At 39.4% G+C, this 15,979-nt stretch overlaps 2 protein-coding genes across 2 annotated transcripts in view; one reads left to right on the top strand and one right to left on the bottom strand.

Annotated features, from left to right (window-relative positions):
* Positions 1-4,530: 4,530 nt before the first annotated feature.
* Positions 4,531-9,881, top strand: LOC307000563 (B-cell receptor CD22-like; the record flags this gene model as incomplete). Its single annotated transcript, XM_079616206.1, has 9 exons — positions 4,531-4,882; positions 6,673-6,924; positions 7,061-7,309; positions 7,868-8,125; positions 8,267-8,524; positions 8,613-8,855; positions 8,924-9,014; positions 9,132-9,177; positions 9,351-9,881. The coding sequence occupies 9 exons, from the start codon at positions 4,531-4,533 to the stop codon at positions 9,483-9,485; spliced, it is 1,884 nt and encodes a 627-aa protein (XP_079472332.1). The 3' UTR covers positions 9,486-9,881.
* A 2,990-nt stretch (positions 9,882-12,871) lies between these two features.
* tspan34a (tetraspanin 34a) overlaps positions 12,872-15,979 on the bottom strand; it is a 6,842-nt gene continuing 3,734 nt past the window's right edge. The window contains exons 4-8 of the mRNA XM_079615941.1: positions 15,565-15,639; positions 14,510-14,617; positions 14,268-14,396; positions 13,797-13,889; positions 12,872-13,297 (exon numbers count right to left, since the gene is read on the bottom strand). Coding sequence (XP_079472067.1) covers positions 13,247-13,297; positions 13,797-13,889; positions 14,268-14,396; positions 14,510-14,617; positions 15,565-15,639 — 456 coding nt within the window. The 3' untranslated portion in view covers positions 12,872-13,246. The remainder of the gene's footprint in view (positions 13,298-13,796; positions 13,890-14,267; positions 14,397-14,509; positions 14,618-15,564; positions 15,640-15,979) is intronic.

Raw genomic sequence — 15,979 nt, 5'->3', positions numbered from 1 at the left:
TATTATAAAATACCTGACATGGCTCGAAGAACACAGGTAAATCAAATATCATTGCAATCATGTTTATTGTCTTCAAAACATCTTTATCTGCATGTTACAACGATCTCTGAAAGCTAGCTTTGTTATTGTGAGTGACGTCCTGGAAGGTCACATGGTATGGCTCTTCTTCATGTGCAGTGCATCCATATATGGATTATTCTGTGTATCTCTGGCGCCCTCAGTCTGCTGTATGGATTGAAAACAGTACATCAGAGTATCCAGCGCGCATATGATTACATGGACGCATTTTGATATAAATTCAATAAATATTATTCCTGTCTATAGAAATCTGATGTAAACCTATGAGAATCTATCAATATTTCTCCAAATCTGCACATTTTTGAGCCAAAAGCCCTGAGGGACGTTGTTTTGTCACGCGTTCTCATGACAACAGCACGGGAGTTTTTTTATGAATGGACGCGGCTGAAGCTCATAATTCATATTAAAGGTATCGACTCATTTTTTCAATACATAAATCCTGACACAAATTAAGACATAACTGTCACTATAAGTTTCTCAGAATACAATAGTGGTCAAATACTGAAACGTGAGACTTATATCTTTTTAATGATGTATAGTTTGTCAAGGTAATAACATTAAATCTGATAGTAACTTTGAACTATATAAAAAAAAAAACGCTTCAGTGCGTCCTCGCTCTGGTGAAGGCTAACAGGTTTAAACTAACACTGCCGTGACTGAGACGTCCGCAAAAAATAAAGTGCATCCATTTTTCCCTGACGTCTGGATCTTTCGCAGCGTATTCAAAGATGTTGTTTGTCCACAGCCAGGAACAGCACATCTGCGGCATCGTAATTTCCCTGTACACAGACCCACTCGCTGTCCGTCGACTAAACACTTGTGAGGCGCACAGCGCGCGGGCGCGACAACGATACGAAATGAGCGTAGTTGCCTTGCGCTTTAAGCATAGTTGTCTTGTGCTGGAGGCGGTCTATATGCAAACGCTGGTACGTCACTTCGTACCGTGACGTCACTTCTTACCATGGATCCAGAACGAGCTGTAATTAGAGCTTGATTAAATAAATGATTCGTTTATAATGGGGAGGAAGTCTTAAGCTATGAAACTTGCAGGACGTTTTAAGGCGGGCGTACACGGTGCGATTTTTTGCTGTTTTACGAGCTCGCAGATGATTTTTTCACTCGGGAGAAATCGAGTGCAAATCGGTGATGCTCGCGGCTCGCAGCGTGTGAAAGGAATTACGAGCCGAGCCGAACACGTTATGAGCACCTCCCCGACCTCCCGATCATTTTTAAACATGTTTAAAAAATTCGGGGAGTCGGCCCGATTTTCACCAGCGTATAGGCTGTCCCCTATTGCCAAATCATACACAACCGCCTCACAGGCTAGATCGATGGGGCTATACCTCAGTGGCAGCAACCACACAGCGTGCGCATACACTGTCACACACACACACTCTCTCTCTCTCTCATGTTTTTATGTTGAACGGAATGGCTACTGTTACAGTATCTGCATTTGCACACACATTTCTGTCATTTTTCTATCTGAAGCTATTGCCTGAAACATTGAAAGCTCTCACAGAGACTGTGTTTAACCGCCAGCTCGGGATAAAATTCATGCAGGAGGACAGTCGTGCCGTGTACCAGCTGCTTTGACGCGATTATCAGTTTAACTGACTCGTAACGTGTGCAATATCTCACGACCTCCCGAGTGTCCGAACTCGCACCGTGTACGCCCGCCTTTAATGGTACAAAGACCTCTTATATACCAAAAGATCAAGGCAAATTTGGTTTCTCATGTCATGTGGAAGTTTTTTGTCCAATAATTAGAATCTCTGTTTTTTCAGAATTTAGTAGTAGGAAAGTACAATTTATTATCTAAGCTCGAATGCCCTAAACCTTATGCAGATAATCAAAGAACCCACTAGATACAACCTGAAATCGGCAGACAAAGGCACTCTCATTGATATCGCCCTAACTAATCTACCCACTAAATTCTCGTCCGCTGTTTTTAGTCAGGACATTAGTGACCATTGCCTTATTGCATGTGTGACGGAGTAGTACAGGTTTCAGACACAAGGAATTTTGACTACGCCACCCATGGGAATTTCACCCCGGGAAATATGAATGATACCTAAAAATTTAGGTCACACAGGTTCGACTCTCTTTAAGAAGGTAGGCAGAAACGTGGGTATCATGAAGTAGTACAAAATTTTATTGATATTAAGTTTATTAAGAATGAAATTCAGATTAAAATAACCTCCGTTGCACCAGCATGTGTCTGATGACTCAGTGCATGGCTGACATCGGCTTCAAGACAAAGAACAGTAAATGACATACAATGATTCACATCACCATCAAGTACACACTGAAAAGAAAAGAAATACAACCTTACAGGGCTGGGGTTCACCACGAAGAAGGGGTCACTAAGCTAGTTAAGCAAAAGCACACTTGCGCACACACACACACACAACACCGTGCTCCGTGCACTCAGATTACGCAACCAAAACACTTCACAAGTGTAGCACGGCAACAGTAGGAGGAGCACCACCACCACCACAAGAGACCGTCACCCGTGGGACCCCGGCGACTGAAAGAAAATAAAGAAACAAACTTCAAAACAGTTACAATAAATCACAATTTGATTACATCACTGATCACAGGAACAGGGCAAAATAAAGTAATATCAAATCAAACAATATACAGATATTAATACAATAGAAAAAGAAAAGAAACAAATTAACTCAATTCAGACCAGCTTGAAAGAAGCAACCGCGGGGTTATCTTCTCCTTATTTCACAAATTAGTGAACGTCACCTCAAATACACTAAACTATAATTTAGAGAAACCAAACAGCGACAATCCTCTTGATTAGTTGGACGATACGGCGTTCTCGCAGTATGGCAACAGAGAAGCAACCGGAACTGCAACTACAGCAGAAACAAATCGCTCCCGAGCGAGAGAGAGAATCCTGAGACAAATCCACACAGAAAAAAATTACTAAAATGCGTACCTCACCTGCTAAAATTCTTCGCATATCACTGTGCGCATAACAGTTACCACAAAATGGAGATGAGTTCTATTATCCCTTTACAGGCACGGGTATACGGTATTCATCTAACGGCCATTCAGCTGAGATACAGGGAATACTGCACACAACGCGAAACGTCAACTTATCCCCAAACCCCACAAGGCTAACCAATCTGCTTTCCATAAAACAGTTTGCACATACCTGAGAGATTAGTTGTCTTAGCATCCACTCAAAACAAGCCGAGGGAACCCGGGCGGAGAAAAGACAGGCTAGAATGCACCATTAATCATTACTGTCATGCACACAGCAAACAACAAAACTTGCTACAGGCTAATGAAGCATACCTGTGTCCACTGTCAACAACGGAAGAACGGGAGGAGCCGGACGTGACGCATCCCAGGCCACAACCAACCAGCTCTTAAATAGTGGATCCTCCTTGCGGATTGGTGTTCACAGCCGTCAATCACCACCACTCATATCATTAATTCGGTTACACATGCATGCACAATGGATCAGCCATTAAAAGTCCTCCCCTTATCTTATTCAAACGCTCCCTAAATCATTTTAGTGAGCAAGCTTTTTTATTTGATTTAGCTCAAGTGTCCTGGAAGAACATTGAACTTATCCCTACTGTGGAGGATGCCTGGTTCTTATTTAAAAACGCCTTTCTTGCCTGCTTAAACAAACATGCACCACTCAAAAAATTTAGAACTAAGCTTAGATACAGTCCTTGGTATACTCCAGACCTAACAAACCTAAGCCAACACAAAAACACCTTGTGGCGTGCCGCATTAGCGTCGAAACATCCCCATGACATGCAATTATTTAGGGAAGCAAGAAACCAGTACACACAGACAGTTAGAAACGCTAAATCTAGTTTTTTCAAACAAAAATGATCTTCCTGTGGTACAAACAATAAAAAATTCTGGGACACAATAAAGTCTATGGAAGGTAATAACACTTCTGCCCAGCTGCCCACCGCTTTAAGATTTGAAAACACTGTCACCACTAAAAAGTCAGACATTATAGAGAACTTTAACAAACACTTTGTAAGAGCTGGACACGCTTTCCATCTGGCACCTTCTGTCACAGCTATAAACCCACCACAGCCCATAGTTCCCCCAGTCAGTCTGCCACTCTTTTCTTTTGCCCACATCCAGATAGTTGATGTTTTGACGGAATTACAAAATCTCGTTCCATCCAAATCAGCTGGACTGGACAATTTAGACCCCTTATTTTTAAAATTGGCTGCTCCTGTTATTGCTACACCCATAACTGCCATTTTTAATCTCTCTCTTGACACTTCTTATATCCCGAAAGACTGGAAAGTTGCTGCTGTAATCCCTATTTTCAAAGGGGGAGACAATTTAGACCCCAATTGCTACAGACCAATTTCTATTCTACCCTGTCTTTCTAAGGTTTTTGAACACCTGGTAAACAAACAGATCACTAACTATTTTGAATCTAACCATAGCCTATCCGATATGCAATCGGGCTTCCGAGCTGGTAGAGGGTGCACCTCAGCCACACTCAAAGTCATAAATGACATCATATCTGCTATCGACCGCAAACATTACTGTGCAGCTGTTTTTATAGACCTGGCCAAAGCTTTTGACTCCGTCAATCATACCATTCTTATTGGTAGGTTAAAGAGTCTGGGTCTTTCAAATCACTGCCTTGCCTGGTTCACTAATTACTTCTTAGATAGATTCCAGTGTGTCAAATCTGAGGGCTTGCTATCTAGCCCACTGGCTGTCTCTACGGGGGTGCCACAAGGCTCAATTCTGGGCCCCATACTCTTTTCCGCCTACATTAACGACGTGGCCCTGGCCGCAGGTGACTCTTTGATACATCTATATGCAGATGACACTATTCTCTACACCTTCGGCCCATCTATGAACACTGTACTAAACAACCTTCAAGCAAGTTTCAATAGCATACAAAATTCATTCCACGGACTTCAACTACTTTTAAACCCTAGTAAAACCAAATGCATGATTTTCAATCGATCTCTCTCTGCACCTTCATACACAAATCAAATTTCTACTTTGGACGGTTTTGTTTTGGAGATTGTTGACACTTATAAATACCTAGGTATTTGGTTAGACTCTTCTCTCTCTTTCCATACCCATATCAACAAACTCCAGTCTAAAATCAAATCCAGGATCAGTTTTCTTTTTCGTAACAGAGCTTCTTTCACCCTCCCTGCTAAACATGCTCTTGTGAATATGACTATTCTTCCCATCTTAGACTTTGGTGACGTGGTCTACAGATCTGCTTCTAACACTCTACTTAGAAAGTTGGATGTACTATACCACTGTGCTATACGCTTTGCCACCAACGCTCCATTTAGCACTCACCATTGTAATCTCTACACACTCATTGGTTGGCCTTCCCTTCACATCCGACGTCAAAGACACTGGTTCTACTTCATATACAAAATTATTTTAGGCAAAGGCCCTACCTACTTGAGAAACTTAATTTCGGTAGCTTCTCCCTCTCGCAATCTACGCTCAAGTAGGTTCATCTCATTAACCACTACCAATGCCCGCACTTCCTTCGGCCGTTTTTCTTTTCAGTTTTCTGCTGCCAATGATTGGAACGAACTCCAAAAAACTTTAAGGCTTGAATCTATTGTTCCGTTATCCACTTTCAAACGATTGATAATTAACCTACTGTCACACCATTGTTCATGTTAGCATTATCATTTTCCTAAACTAGAGCAATTATTATTTATCATTTTCTCTCTCTGTACTGTTACTTGTTAATAATGCAAACTGCACTTTACTTTCATATAGTTAATTTACCTAGTACGTTCTTAAGCACTGATTCCTAGGAATTGTCTAGTTATTGTATTTTGATTTATTGTTGTATGATGTGCTTCAACTGAACACCTGTTTGTAACCTGTACTACATTGTCTTGTCTTTTATGTGTAACTTATTGTTGTCTGCACTATGACGCTTTATCTTGGCCAGGTCGCCGTTTTTAATGAGAATGCGTCCTCTATGTGCCTACCTGGTTAAATAAAGGTTAAATAAAAAAAAAAGATATATACCCTGGTTGTTTCAATGTGGGTCACGGAGTCCTTTGCTATTATCACGCCACTTCTGTTCCCTGTGTTCCCTGTTTGTGTTCTTGTTTTGGATTGCCCTATTGGATTTGACCCTTGCCTGGACTTGTTTGTGAGTACGGATCACCCTCTAATAAATAACTTACTGTTATTGGATCTCCCTTGTCTCCTTGAGTGTGGATCGTGACAATAATAACTCAATTAATCACTAAATTATCTCATTAACTTTAACACTGCTTCAGTGTTACTTATAACACTCTGAGTGTGGACTCAAATAAACTTTGAGCAGTGTTAAGTTAACACTGGGGATTTAGCTGTGTAAGCATGTCTATAACCAATAATCAAACCCCACCCTAGCACCGCCGCTGAGATCATTCATGACAATATTCAGAGTGAGATTTATAGTAAGAGTAAGAAATTACTTATTGACTCTAGTCTGTGTGAGTGAATCAAAATAACAATAAAAAAAATGTTCAACAGTTTTCCTTGACACTTTGAGGCCTTTGATGATAAATTAAAGATAACAATATAAAATATAAAAAATTTCACCTGTAGATCCTCCATTGAATCCTGTGATCTTCATCAGTCCATCTGGTGTAATAGTGGAGGGAGATTCAGTGACTCTGAACTGCATCAGTGACTCAAACCCTCCTGCAGAAATCAACTGGTTTAAAGGAGGAATATTTGTAGGATCTGGAAGAATCTTCAGCATCTCAAAGATCAGCTCTGATGACAGTGGAGAATACAAGTGCAAGTCCATCAATGAACATGGAGAGAAATACTCTGATGTGATTTTATATGTCATGTGTAAGTAACTGTGACATTAAATCCTTTAAACATGCCAGCAGCCTTTGATGAGGTTTATCTCTTCTTCTGTGCATTATGTAGAATAATAATGAGTGTGTGACAGCAGCACTAGATATAATGTGTGTGTTGTGTTCAGATCTTCAGGTGGAGTCTCCTGAGAGAGTGACAGAGGGAGATTCAGTCACTCTGACATGTAAAAGCAGCTGCGCTCTGACTGACAGAGCAACATTCATCTGGTACAGAAACTCACTGAAGATATTAACTGAGAGTAACTTCAGTAACAAACTCTCCCTCAATCCAGTCAGAAGAGATGATTCAGGCAGATATAGCTGTGCTGTAGACGGACACACTCACATCTCTCCTGCTGTTTACCTCAATGTGATGTGTGAGTATCTATTTTATTTGCACTTTTTTCTTTCCAGATTAAGAAAATTCCAGTGATGGGCAAAAAGTATGTGCAGTTCTTGTAATTAATGGGTTTCATGATCCAACATCTAATGGAACGTTTTTGCAGAAGAGTGAAAGCATTATTTTGAAATGAAATATCCAACATGCACATGTGGTTCACAGTGTTACAGAGTCAGAGTGAGATCTTGATCAGGCGACCCTTCACCATCTTCACACTTTAAATATTCATGTAAAATCTTCACATTTTATTGAGAGCTGGAGGTTTTTTTTAGGGAAATACTAAAAATAATATTCGAAATATTTCAACTGTAGATCCCCCAAAGAGATTGCAGTGTGCATGAGAGATGATTGGCCTAATAACAATTGCGTGTGATTGGCTGAATGTTAGTTCACTCAATCCCAAGTAACAAACACCAGTCAACATGGATGGGAATGGTAGCAGTATGTACAAAATGTGGGGGCCAGAATCACGTGTAGAAGTCTTTTAAACATCTGCGATTCCAAATTTATTGTGATTTATGTTTTTCTTTGTTAGACCCTCCCAGGAGCGCCTCTGTGTCCATCAGTCCATCTGGTGTAATAGTGGAGGGAGATTCAGTGACTCTGAACTGCATCAGTGACTCAAACCCTCAGGCTCTGAACTTCAACTGGTTTAAAGGACAAAAGTTTGTAGGATCTGGAAGAATCTTCAGCATCTCAAAGATCAGCTCTGATGACAGTGGAGAATACAAGTGCAAGTCCATCAATGAACATGGAGAGAAATACTCTGATACTGTGACTTTAAACGTCATGTGTGAGTTAATGATGTTCAGCAACTGTGACATTAAATCCTCTAAACGTTGTCTGTCATCTCAAATTTAATGGTTGATGATATCAATATTTTTCTGTAAAATTTTACAAAGAGAGTATATATAGTTTCTTTTGTCTGCTTTAGATCCTCCCAGGAGCGTCTCAGTGTCTATCAGTGGATCTGGTGTAATAGTGGAGGGAGATTCAGTGACTCTGAAGTGCATCAGTGACTCAAATCCTCCGGCTCTGAAATTCAGCTGGTTTAAAGGAGTAAAGTTTGTAGGATCTGGAAGAATCTTCAGCATCTCAAAGATCAGCTCTGATGACAGTGGAGAATACAAGTGCAAGTCCATCAATGAACATGGAGAGAAATACTCTGATGCTGTGACTTTAAACGTCATGTGTGAGTTACTGATCATCTGCACAATGTTCAAAAACTTAAAATATATAATTTTCTAATATTTGTTGTGAATTTGAATTTTTGTCTTTAGACCCACCCAGGAGCGTCTCAGTGTTGATCAGTGGATCTGGTGTAATAGTGGAGGGAGATTCAGTGACTCTGAACTGCATCAGTGACTCAAACCCTCCGGCTCTGAACTTCAGCTGGTTTAAGGAGAATGAAGCCTCAGCTGTTGGATCTGGACAGAGGTTCAGTGCACTACAGAGTGGACGCTTCTACTGTCAGGCTCACAATCCACATGGATCTCAGAGATCAGACGCTGTTACTGTCACAGGTGAAGCTTTAACTAACACACTTCATTCTTAGTTTTTAGATTTAATTATGATATTTTCCCTCTTTCAGTTCGCCGTGGTGCTGGTTGGCTCGTCTGGGTGGGGATCACAGTGGCATGTGTAGGAATAGTCTTCATCATCAGCATCATACTTTATACAATGTAAGTACAAATTTATAAAAAAAGAGTAATATTATTTGCTTTGAATTCATTCAGAAGTACATTTGATTATTAAATGAAACAATGAAATGGCTTGTTTCCATTTGTTTTTTTTAACAGTCAGAAGAAAAGGATAAACTGTAGATCAGCAATACACGAGTATGAGGTGAGATGGCCAAAGAACCACAGAATCATAGGCTACCAATAAATCAATAAGAACTTATTTATACATGTAGAACATATATTACCACACTCGAGATTGTACAGGATTTTATGTGAGAAGAAACACCGTGGAGTGATTACACTTTTGATTGCCATGTTGTTTATGTTTCCCTGTAGAACGATGATCTCAGTGCAAATACATATACAGCTCTTGACCCCAAGACCAGATCCTCTGACCTCTACCACACACTCACAGTAAGAGAATGTCGAAAGCTAGACGTGCAAAAGAGTTTCCATTCAGAAGTCAGATAATGATTAATCAATGTGTTTTTGCCATAGACTGTCCATCCCAGACCTGCTGTTCACCAGTCCGGCTCTTCTGAGTGAAAGAAAATGTCCTCAGTAGTCAATCAACTAGTCAATAGATACTAAATAGTCTTTTCGTTTGTTACAAAATGGATTATATAAGTTGTTTCACTGACAGAATTATGTATTTTTTTCACAGATTATTTGTATTGTTGATTTATGTAAATGTGTGTCTTATTTCTGTTGTAACCACACAGCAAGACTCCGCAATAAGATGAAGCACAAGCTAAACTTTTGTCCCATCTCTGGACACATACACATCACAACTACCAGTGGAAATTAAAAGCATCTTCAGAGTTTCCATTCTGCAGAAAGTAATGGATTATATTCATGTGATATTAATAAACAGTCAATGTATGAAAAAAGTGTAATTAATAAACAAGTAGTTTCTGTAATATTTTATACATTTTATATGTGTATTAAAGGGTCCATGTGAAATATTTTTCTCTTTATTCCTTTTCAAATAAAACTTTAAATGATAAAAAGGTATGAAGATTCAACATTCTGTTTCGAATCTGTGCTTTAAAGTGTATATTAAACTGGCCAAGTCACGTGATTTCAGCAAACGAGCTACGCACTAAGACTTTAAAAACGACATATACATTAGTGGGGAAAGCATATATGGCAGTAGGTTAGGCCGGCGCATGTCTGTGTAATCCCTTCAATTACTCGCTCGGCTCTATGCGGGCTTCGAATCCTGGTCTGCGGCGTGAGAGTCAGGCGCTCTATCAAGGAGGCTAAAGATTGCAGCCTCTTGTGTCAGTCTCTAGAGCACCTATTGAGATCAGAGGAGTGAGGTTTATTCACACAGCAACTAGCTGGCCTCTGTTGCACTCACCCCCCTAAACCTCACTCCCATCCGGGTCACGGCACCAATGTGAACCCTCTACCTGGGTCCTACTCGCCCCGCTCTGTGCGGGCCTCGAATCCGGGTCTCCGGCGTGAGAGTCAGGCGCTCTAACAAGGAGGCTAAACACTATAGCTGGCCTCCGTTACATTGCTTGGATTTGGATTATGATTGTGGATAACCCTTTAAATAAATACTGTGTTTGGATCCTCAACCTTCGTGTCTCAGAGCAGTGTGTGACAGAAAACTACAAAGGACTACAAAACATGGCACAGAACAGGAAATCCACACAAGTCCACACAAGACAAAGGGGAACACAAAACTGGAATCATGATAATTGATGATGTTCATTAGATTTTTATAGCCACAACTTTAAATGTGTCTCTATACAGACAGTGGTGTTTAAAAATTAATTCACTGGTGTAAAAATGTGACAACTAGCCCCAGTATATACTGTATATAATGACAGGAACTATAAGTATGTTTTATTTGGTCTGATTTTTGGTGATATTTAGTGAAGATGATGTTGATTAATGTGGTGGTCAGAAAGCCTACACCTGCTATCGAGTCACTCACCTTCTGTCGGACAAACGTAAGAAGAGAGGAATATATTTAGCGTTTAACAGCAGCTGTGATGATGAGGTGAGCAGCTGTGATCGCTGCCATGCCTCTGGTTTCTTATGCAGGTGTTTTGCTGAATTATAACTCCCGCCAAATTATTACCGCATTGGTAGGTTTAAGCTAGGGACACACCAAACCAACACCAAAGAACTAGCGCTGATGAAAGCCGACTGTGTTGCTCTTAGAAGAAAGCTTGTGTTCGTCATCAACAAAGAAAGAACAAAAAAAATGTCTGCAAACTGGAAGGAAGCTCCTCACTATCCGCACTGAAGCTGAGAGCGCTCGCCAGCTTGTGGAACGGCACGCGATGGGTTAGTGTACATGTTTTCCACGCGCACGTTACACGTCTCATCCTGACGTCACGTGTCTTTGCGGGATCTTACCGGGATGTGTGTGAACGCACTCACAGATCCCGGAAAATCACTGGCAGTGAGAAAGAACCAAAATCAAACGATCCCGGGACAAATCACATTATCCGTGTATTTTCCGGAATCTCTGTGTGAAAGGGGAAATACACTATATTGCCAAAAGTATTGGGTATCCCTGATTGGGATCACTAAAGATCCCATACTTGTGCGCTCTTTCCACCACCTGCTGGTGACTTTATTCCAATGCAACATCATTTACTTTCTTCCTGAAATGAAAGCGTAGAGTACAACAGGGCTAAATGCTCCGCGGTGTAAAAGGTTCCTTTCATTTTATTTTTCTAGAAACCACTAGATGGCACAAAAACTTGCCGCAGCACTTTCTAAAAAATCCGCTTTTCAAAATGCATGTGGAAATACACTATATTGCCAAAAGCATCAGGACACCCCTCCAAATCATTGAATTCAGCTGTTTAAGCCAGGGACACACCAAACCAACCGCAAAGAACTAGCGCTGATGAAAGCCGGTTGTGCTGTCGCCTGCGTCGGGGCAAAAAAGCTGCACCAAACACACCAAGAGAACTGGACTAGAGACTGTCAGCTAGAATGTGCGTTCTGTGTGTGTGTGTAATCATACTCAATCATTGAATTCAGGTGTTTCAATCCCTTACATGGCCACAGCTGTATAAAATCATGCAGACGCTTCTACAAACATTTGTGAAAGAATGGGTCGCTCTCAGGAGCTCAGTGAACTCAAGCGTGGTACTGTGAGGTCGCCACCTGTGCAATAAGTCCATTTGTGAACTTTCCTCACTCCCAAATATAGTGTTGGGCGGATCGAGGCTTCGTGAAACAGTTGAAGCAAATGTGCCATATTGTGTCGAGGCTTCGAAACAATCCGACACCCGTCAACTGTTCGTGACACGCGGGAACGTTGGAGTTTAGCGTCATTGACGTCAAACCTAGAGCACCGTCCAAAGGGGCCATTTTTTAATTGATCGAGGAGATTATCGTGATTATCGGCTTCAGTTTTGGTCTATCCATAGCAGAGTTATGTTGTGTGGTTTCAAAAGACTTGGACTATTAATCACCAGTTTCATGCATTACGGACACGGCGGAAAGAAGAAAATAATGTGTTGAATTGGCATATGGAGGTGAGTACATTAAATGTCTGGATTTTCTGAAAGCTTTATATTAAATAATTAAAATAGACAGAGAGGGACTCCTAGTGGATGTGATACATTTATTGGACAGCCATACATTTGCATTGTCTTTGAATGTCTTCCACCAGTGTCTTGCTGCGTTATATGCGTCATTATCTTAAGCTACACAAAGTTAACATCCAATGTGAGAAGTGAGAAATGTCAGTAGTGTTTGTTTCTTTTAACATAAAATAACCCTTCCATTATATATTGAGATGATTACAGCATATATACAAATATTTTATATACTATAGAAAAACTTAGTGTGTGTGCTTCACAAGGAGCAAGAAGTTGGTACAGATCTTTAAAAACATTGTTTTATTGATACAAATACATGTAAATATGCAGATTAATTTAATCATTGGTAAGTAATGTTGACAATGTTGCAGGGATCTTTAATGAGCTGTAGTATTCAACATGACATCAGCTATAGATATTAAACCTTTGGAGTCAGAGTCATATCTTATAGCTGAGCACAGCAGACGAACAATTATTTTAGGCAAACATGCATTTAAAAGAGGACACAAAATATCAAAGATTGTAGTGCAAATGTCACTCATACTGCAGCAGAGAGTCAAGTATTTACATAACTTCAGTTAACATATCGAATAGTAAAACGTTACAGTAAACAATGATGTAAACAGAAATGTCTGTAGTCAGTCCTGGTCATCCTCATTTTCCTACATCCTTATAGAGGACCATGGAAACGACCATCGCTGCAATCTGTGAAGGAACAAATTAGGTGCAATATTGTATAAACTGTTCTTCTTCTTTTTTAATTCACTTTACAGTAAAAAGAATCTGGATGAGTTGGTTACATGATTTTTGTAATGATTTCTTACTCTGTTGGTATTGTGAAACGATTAGTTCTTATGTTTTTATTTTAGTTGCGACGACTTTGTGGCAAATTTTGTTTATACAGATGTTTACATAAACTTCAATATCTTGTCTAAAGATTGTTCGTGGAACAAAAACTGGTAAATTTTATGAAAAATGACCCAGGTAAAATAAAAAAATAAAACTTTAAAAATGCATTATAATGTGATTAATCAGGATCAAGACCATTGGTGTGAATGCACACATAATTATCTGACTAAAGCTATTCCAAGTATTCAGACCATCAATTCTATTGTATCACATACTGAGATTGATCATTCGGTGCAAACGGCATATTAGTCTACACAGAGGATCTTGTGTGTGTGTGTGAGACTGATGTAAATACCTCTAAAGCAGCGATTCCCAGAGCCACACCGGCCAGCAGAACGGCGTTATCCTTGAGTAGCTGCTCTAATGCCTGGAAACAGCCCTTGATATCCTACAAGAGCACACGCAAAACACACATCAATGCAAAAACACATTCATGTTGTTCTCTTTTCAAAAGATGTAGTAGTTTGTTTGTTTTTTTGCACATCACGTGCATCTTTATGCCTATGCAACATTTCTTCTTTTACCATGTTTTTTTCTTTGTTTCACTTAATGCACAATTACATGGTTGGTTGCTTTTTATTATAGGCATTTATTATTTGCAAGCCAAACCAATGTGTCCTTCATGCAAAAAGTATCGTGCCGTCTTGCTCATTAACTGGCTGAGTGAGTGACAAATTAATATTGTGCATTGAGATACATGCATCTCATTAATTACATGCATTTCTGCTTTGATAGTAAGTTTAGCCCAAAGCGTTCTGTAACATACCTCTCTATCTGCTGCATTTGCATTACAGATTGTGCTGTTTGTGCAACACGTGTCAGGATATAATGATGTTGTAGATACGAACGGAGAGTCCATGAAGTCGGTGTAGTTGTTATATCCGCAGCATTTCAGCTGGAAGAAAAAAACACATGCGCACGTTTGCATTATTTGGGATTGTAATATCAGAAAACTGCCAGAAATGTCAGCCAGAATGATCATTAAACGCATGGTGGATGTTGTCTTACCTCACTCATAGTGCTGTTCCAGACTGAAGTGAATCCCTCATCGCTTCCATAGTTGCCCTTAATGCTTTTAGTAACGCTCTCTCCAATTTCATCCAGAAATTTCTCAAACTGGAATGCAGTTAAAATCTCATTCAGCCTCTGATTTCACAGTCACGCTCCATAAAACTTATAAAGACAGATTCATTTAAACCACATATGATTATGGAATTATAAAGAGACCATATAATGAGATGTATGTGGGTTTTTTTGTACAGACTTAATAAGCCATTGTGGTTCTTAATGTGCTGTATTTTGTATTGCCAATATGAGCTTGATTATAGAAAATGTAATTATTCAAATTAATTTAAAGCTCACATCTTTTAAGGCTTAAATTATATTTTAAGCCCCTTCTATAAAACATAATTACTAAGTATTTGTGACTACTTTTTGAGTTTTGCATTTGTGTTTCTCACATGACACATTACATTTCTATAAATTTGTCTAGATGTGTTCTTTGTGGGTGCAATATCCAATAAAATTATTCACAAAAATCCATATCCAATACTTATAATAATCTTGAAAAATCGTCCATTTGGAAATTCAATGTTCAGAAAGTGTGTGAAGCCTGCTAGCAGTGGTAAAAAATAAATAATAATATATAAGATTTATTAAGTAAAAATGTTTTACAAGAAAATACGGTAACACTTTACAATAAGGTTTATTAGTTAACATTAGTTACCTACACTAGTTAACATGAACTAAGAATGAACAATACTTCTACAGCATTTATTAATCTTAGTTAATATTAATTTCAACATTTACTAATACATTATTAAAATCAAAGGTTGTATTTGATAACATTACTAACATGACTAACTAACATGAACAAACAATGAACAGCCGTATTTGTATTCACTAATATTAACAAAGATTAATAAATAAAGTAACAAATGTATAACTGATTGTTAGTTCATGTTAGTTAACACATTAATTATTGCTAGCAATATTTGAGTGAAAATTGTAAGTCCTCCCCCAGATGTCTTCAGTGTATATGTGCTTGTGTGTGTTGCTCTCACCAAAGGCTCGAAGACGATGAGCACAATCCCCGCCGCCACCTCTATGAGGAAGATGATGAGCACGATGACGAAGAACTAGGGAGACAGTCGAGAAATTCAGTTTTACATCAATTTTAGGAGTGCAACCATTCAGGGGTGTGTTTCCCAAAAGCATCGTTAGCCAACTACGGTCGCAAGTTCTGTCGTCATCAGTATTCAACGAGTGTGTGTTTCACGAACCCGTAGTTCTGACAAACATTTACAAACAGCATCGCAAAGTTGTGTGTTTAGAACGACAGATCTCAACCTGTGGTTAGAAGCAAAGAGGTGGTTGATTATGATTTCACTTTTCTAGCTGTAGTTGGTGTGAAATGTTGTGTTTGAACATAAACAACATCTGCAAAGTTACAACGCTCAAAGTTCAAAGCAAAGGGAG

This window comes from Phoxinus phoxinus (assembly GCF_949152265.1).
Source record: "Phoxinus phoxinus genome assembly, chromosome: 6".
NCBI classification, from domain to species: domain Eukaryota; kingdom Metazoa; phylum Chordata; class Actinopteri; order Cypriniformes; family Leuciscidae; genus Phoxinus; species Phoxinus phoxinus.
The sequence above is the reverse complement of the archived record's forward strand: the minus strand, read 5'-3'. Positions and strand labels throughout refer to the sequence as shown.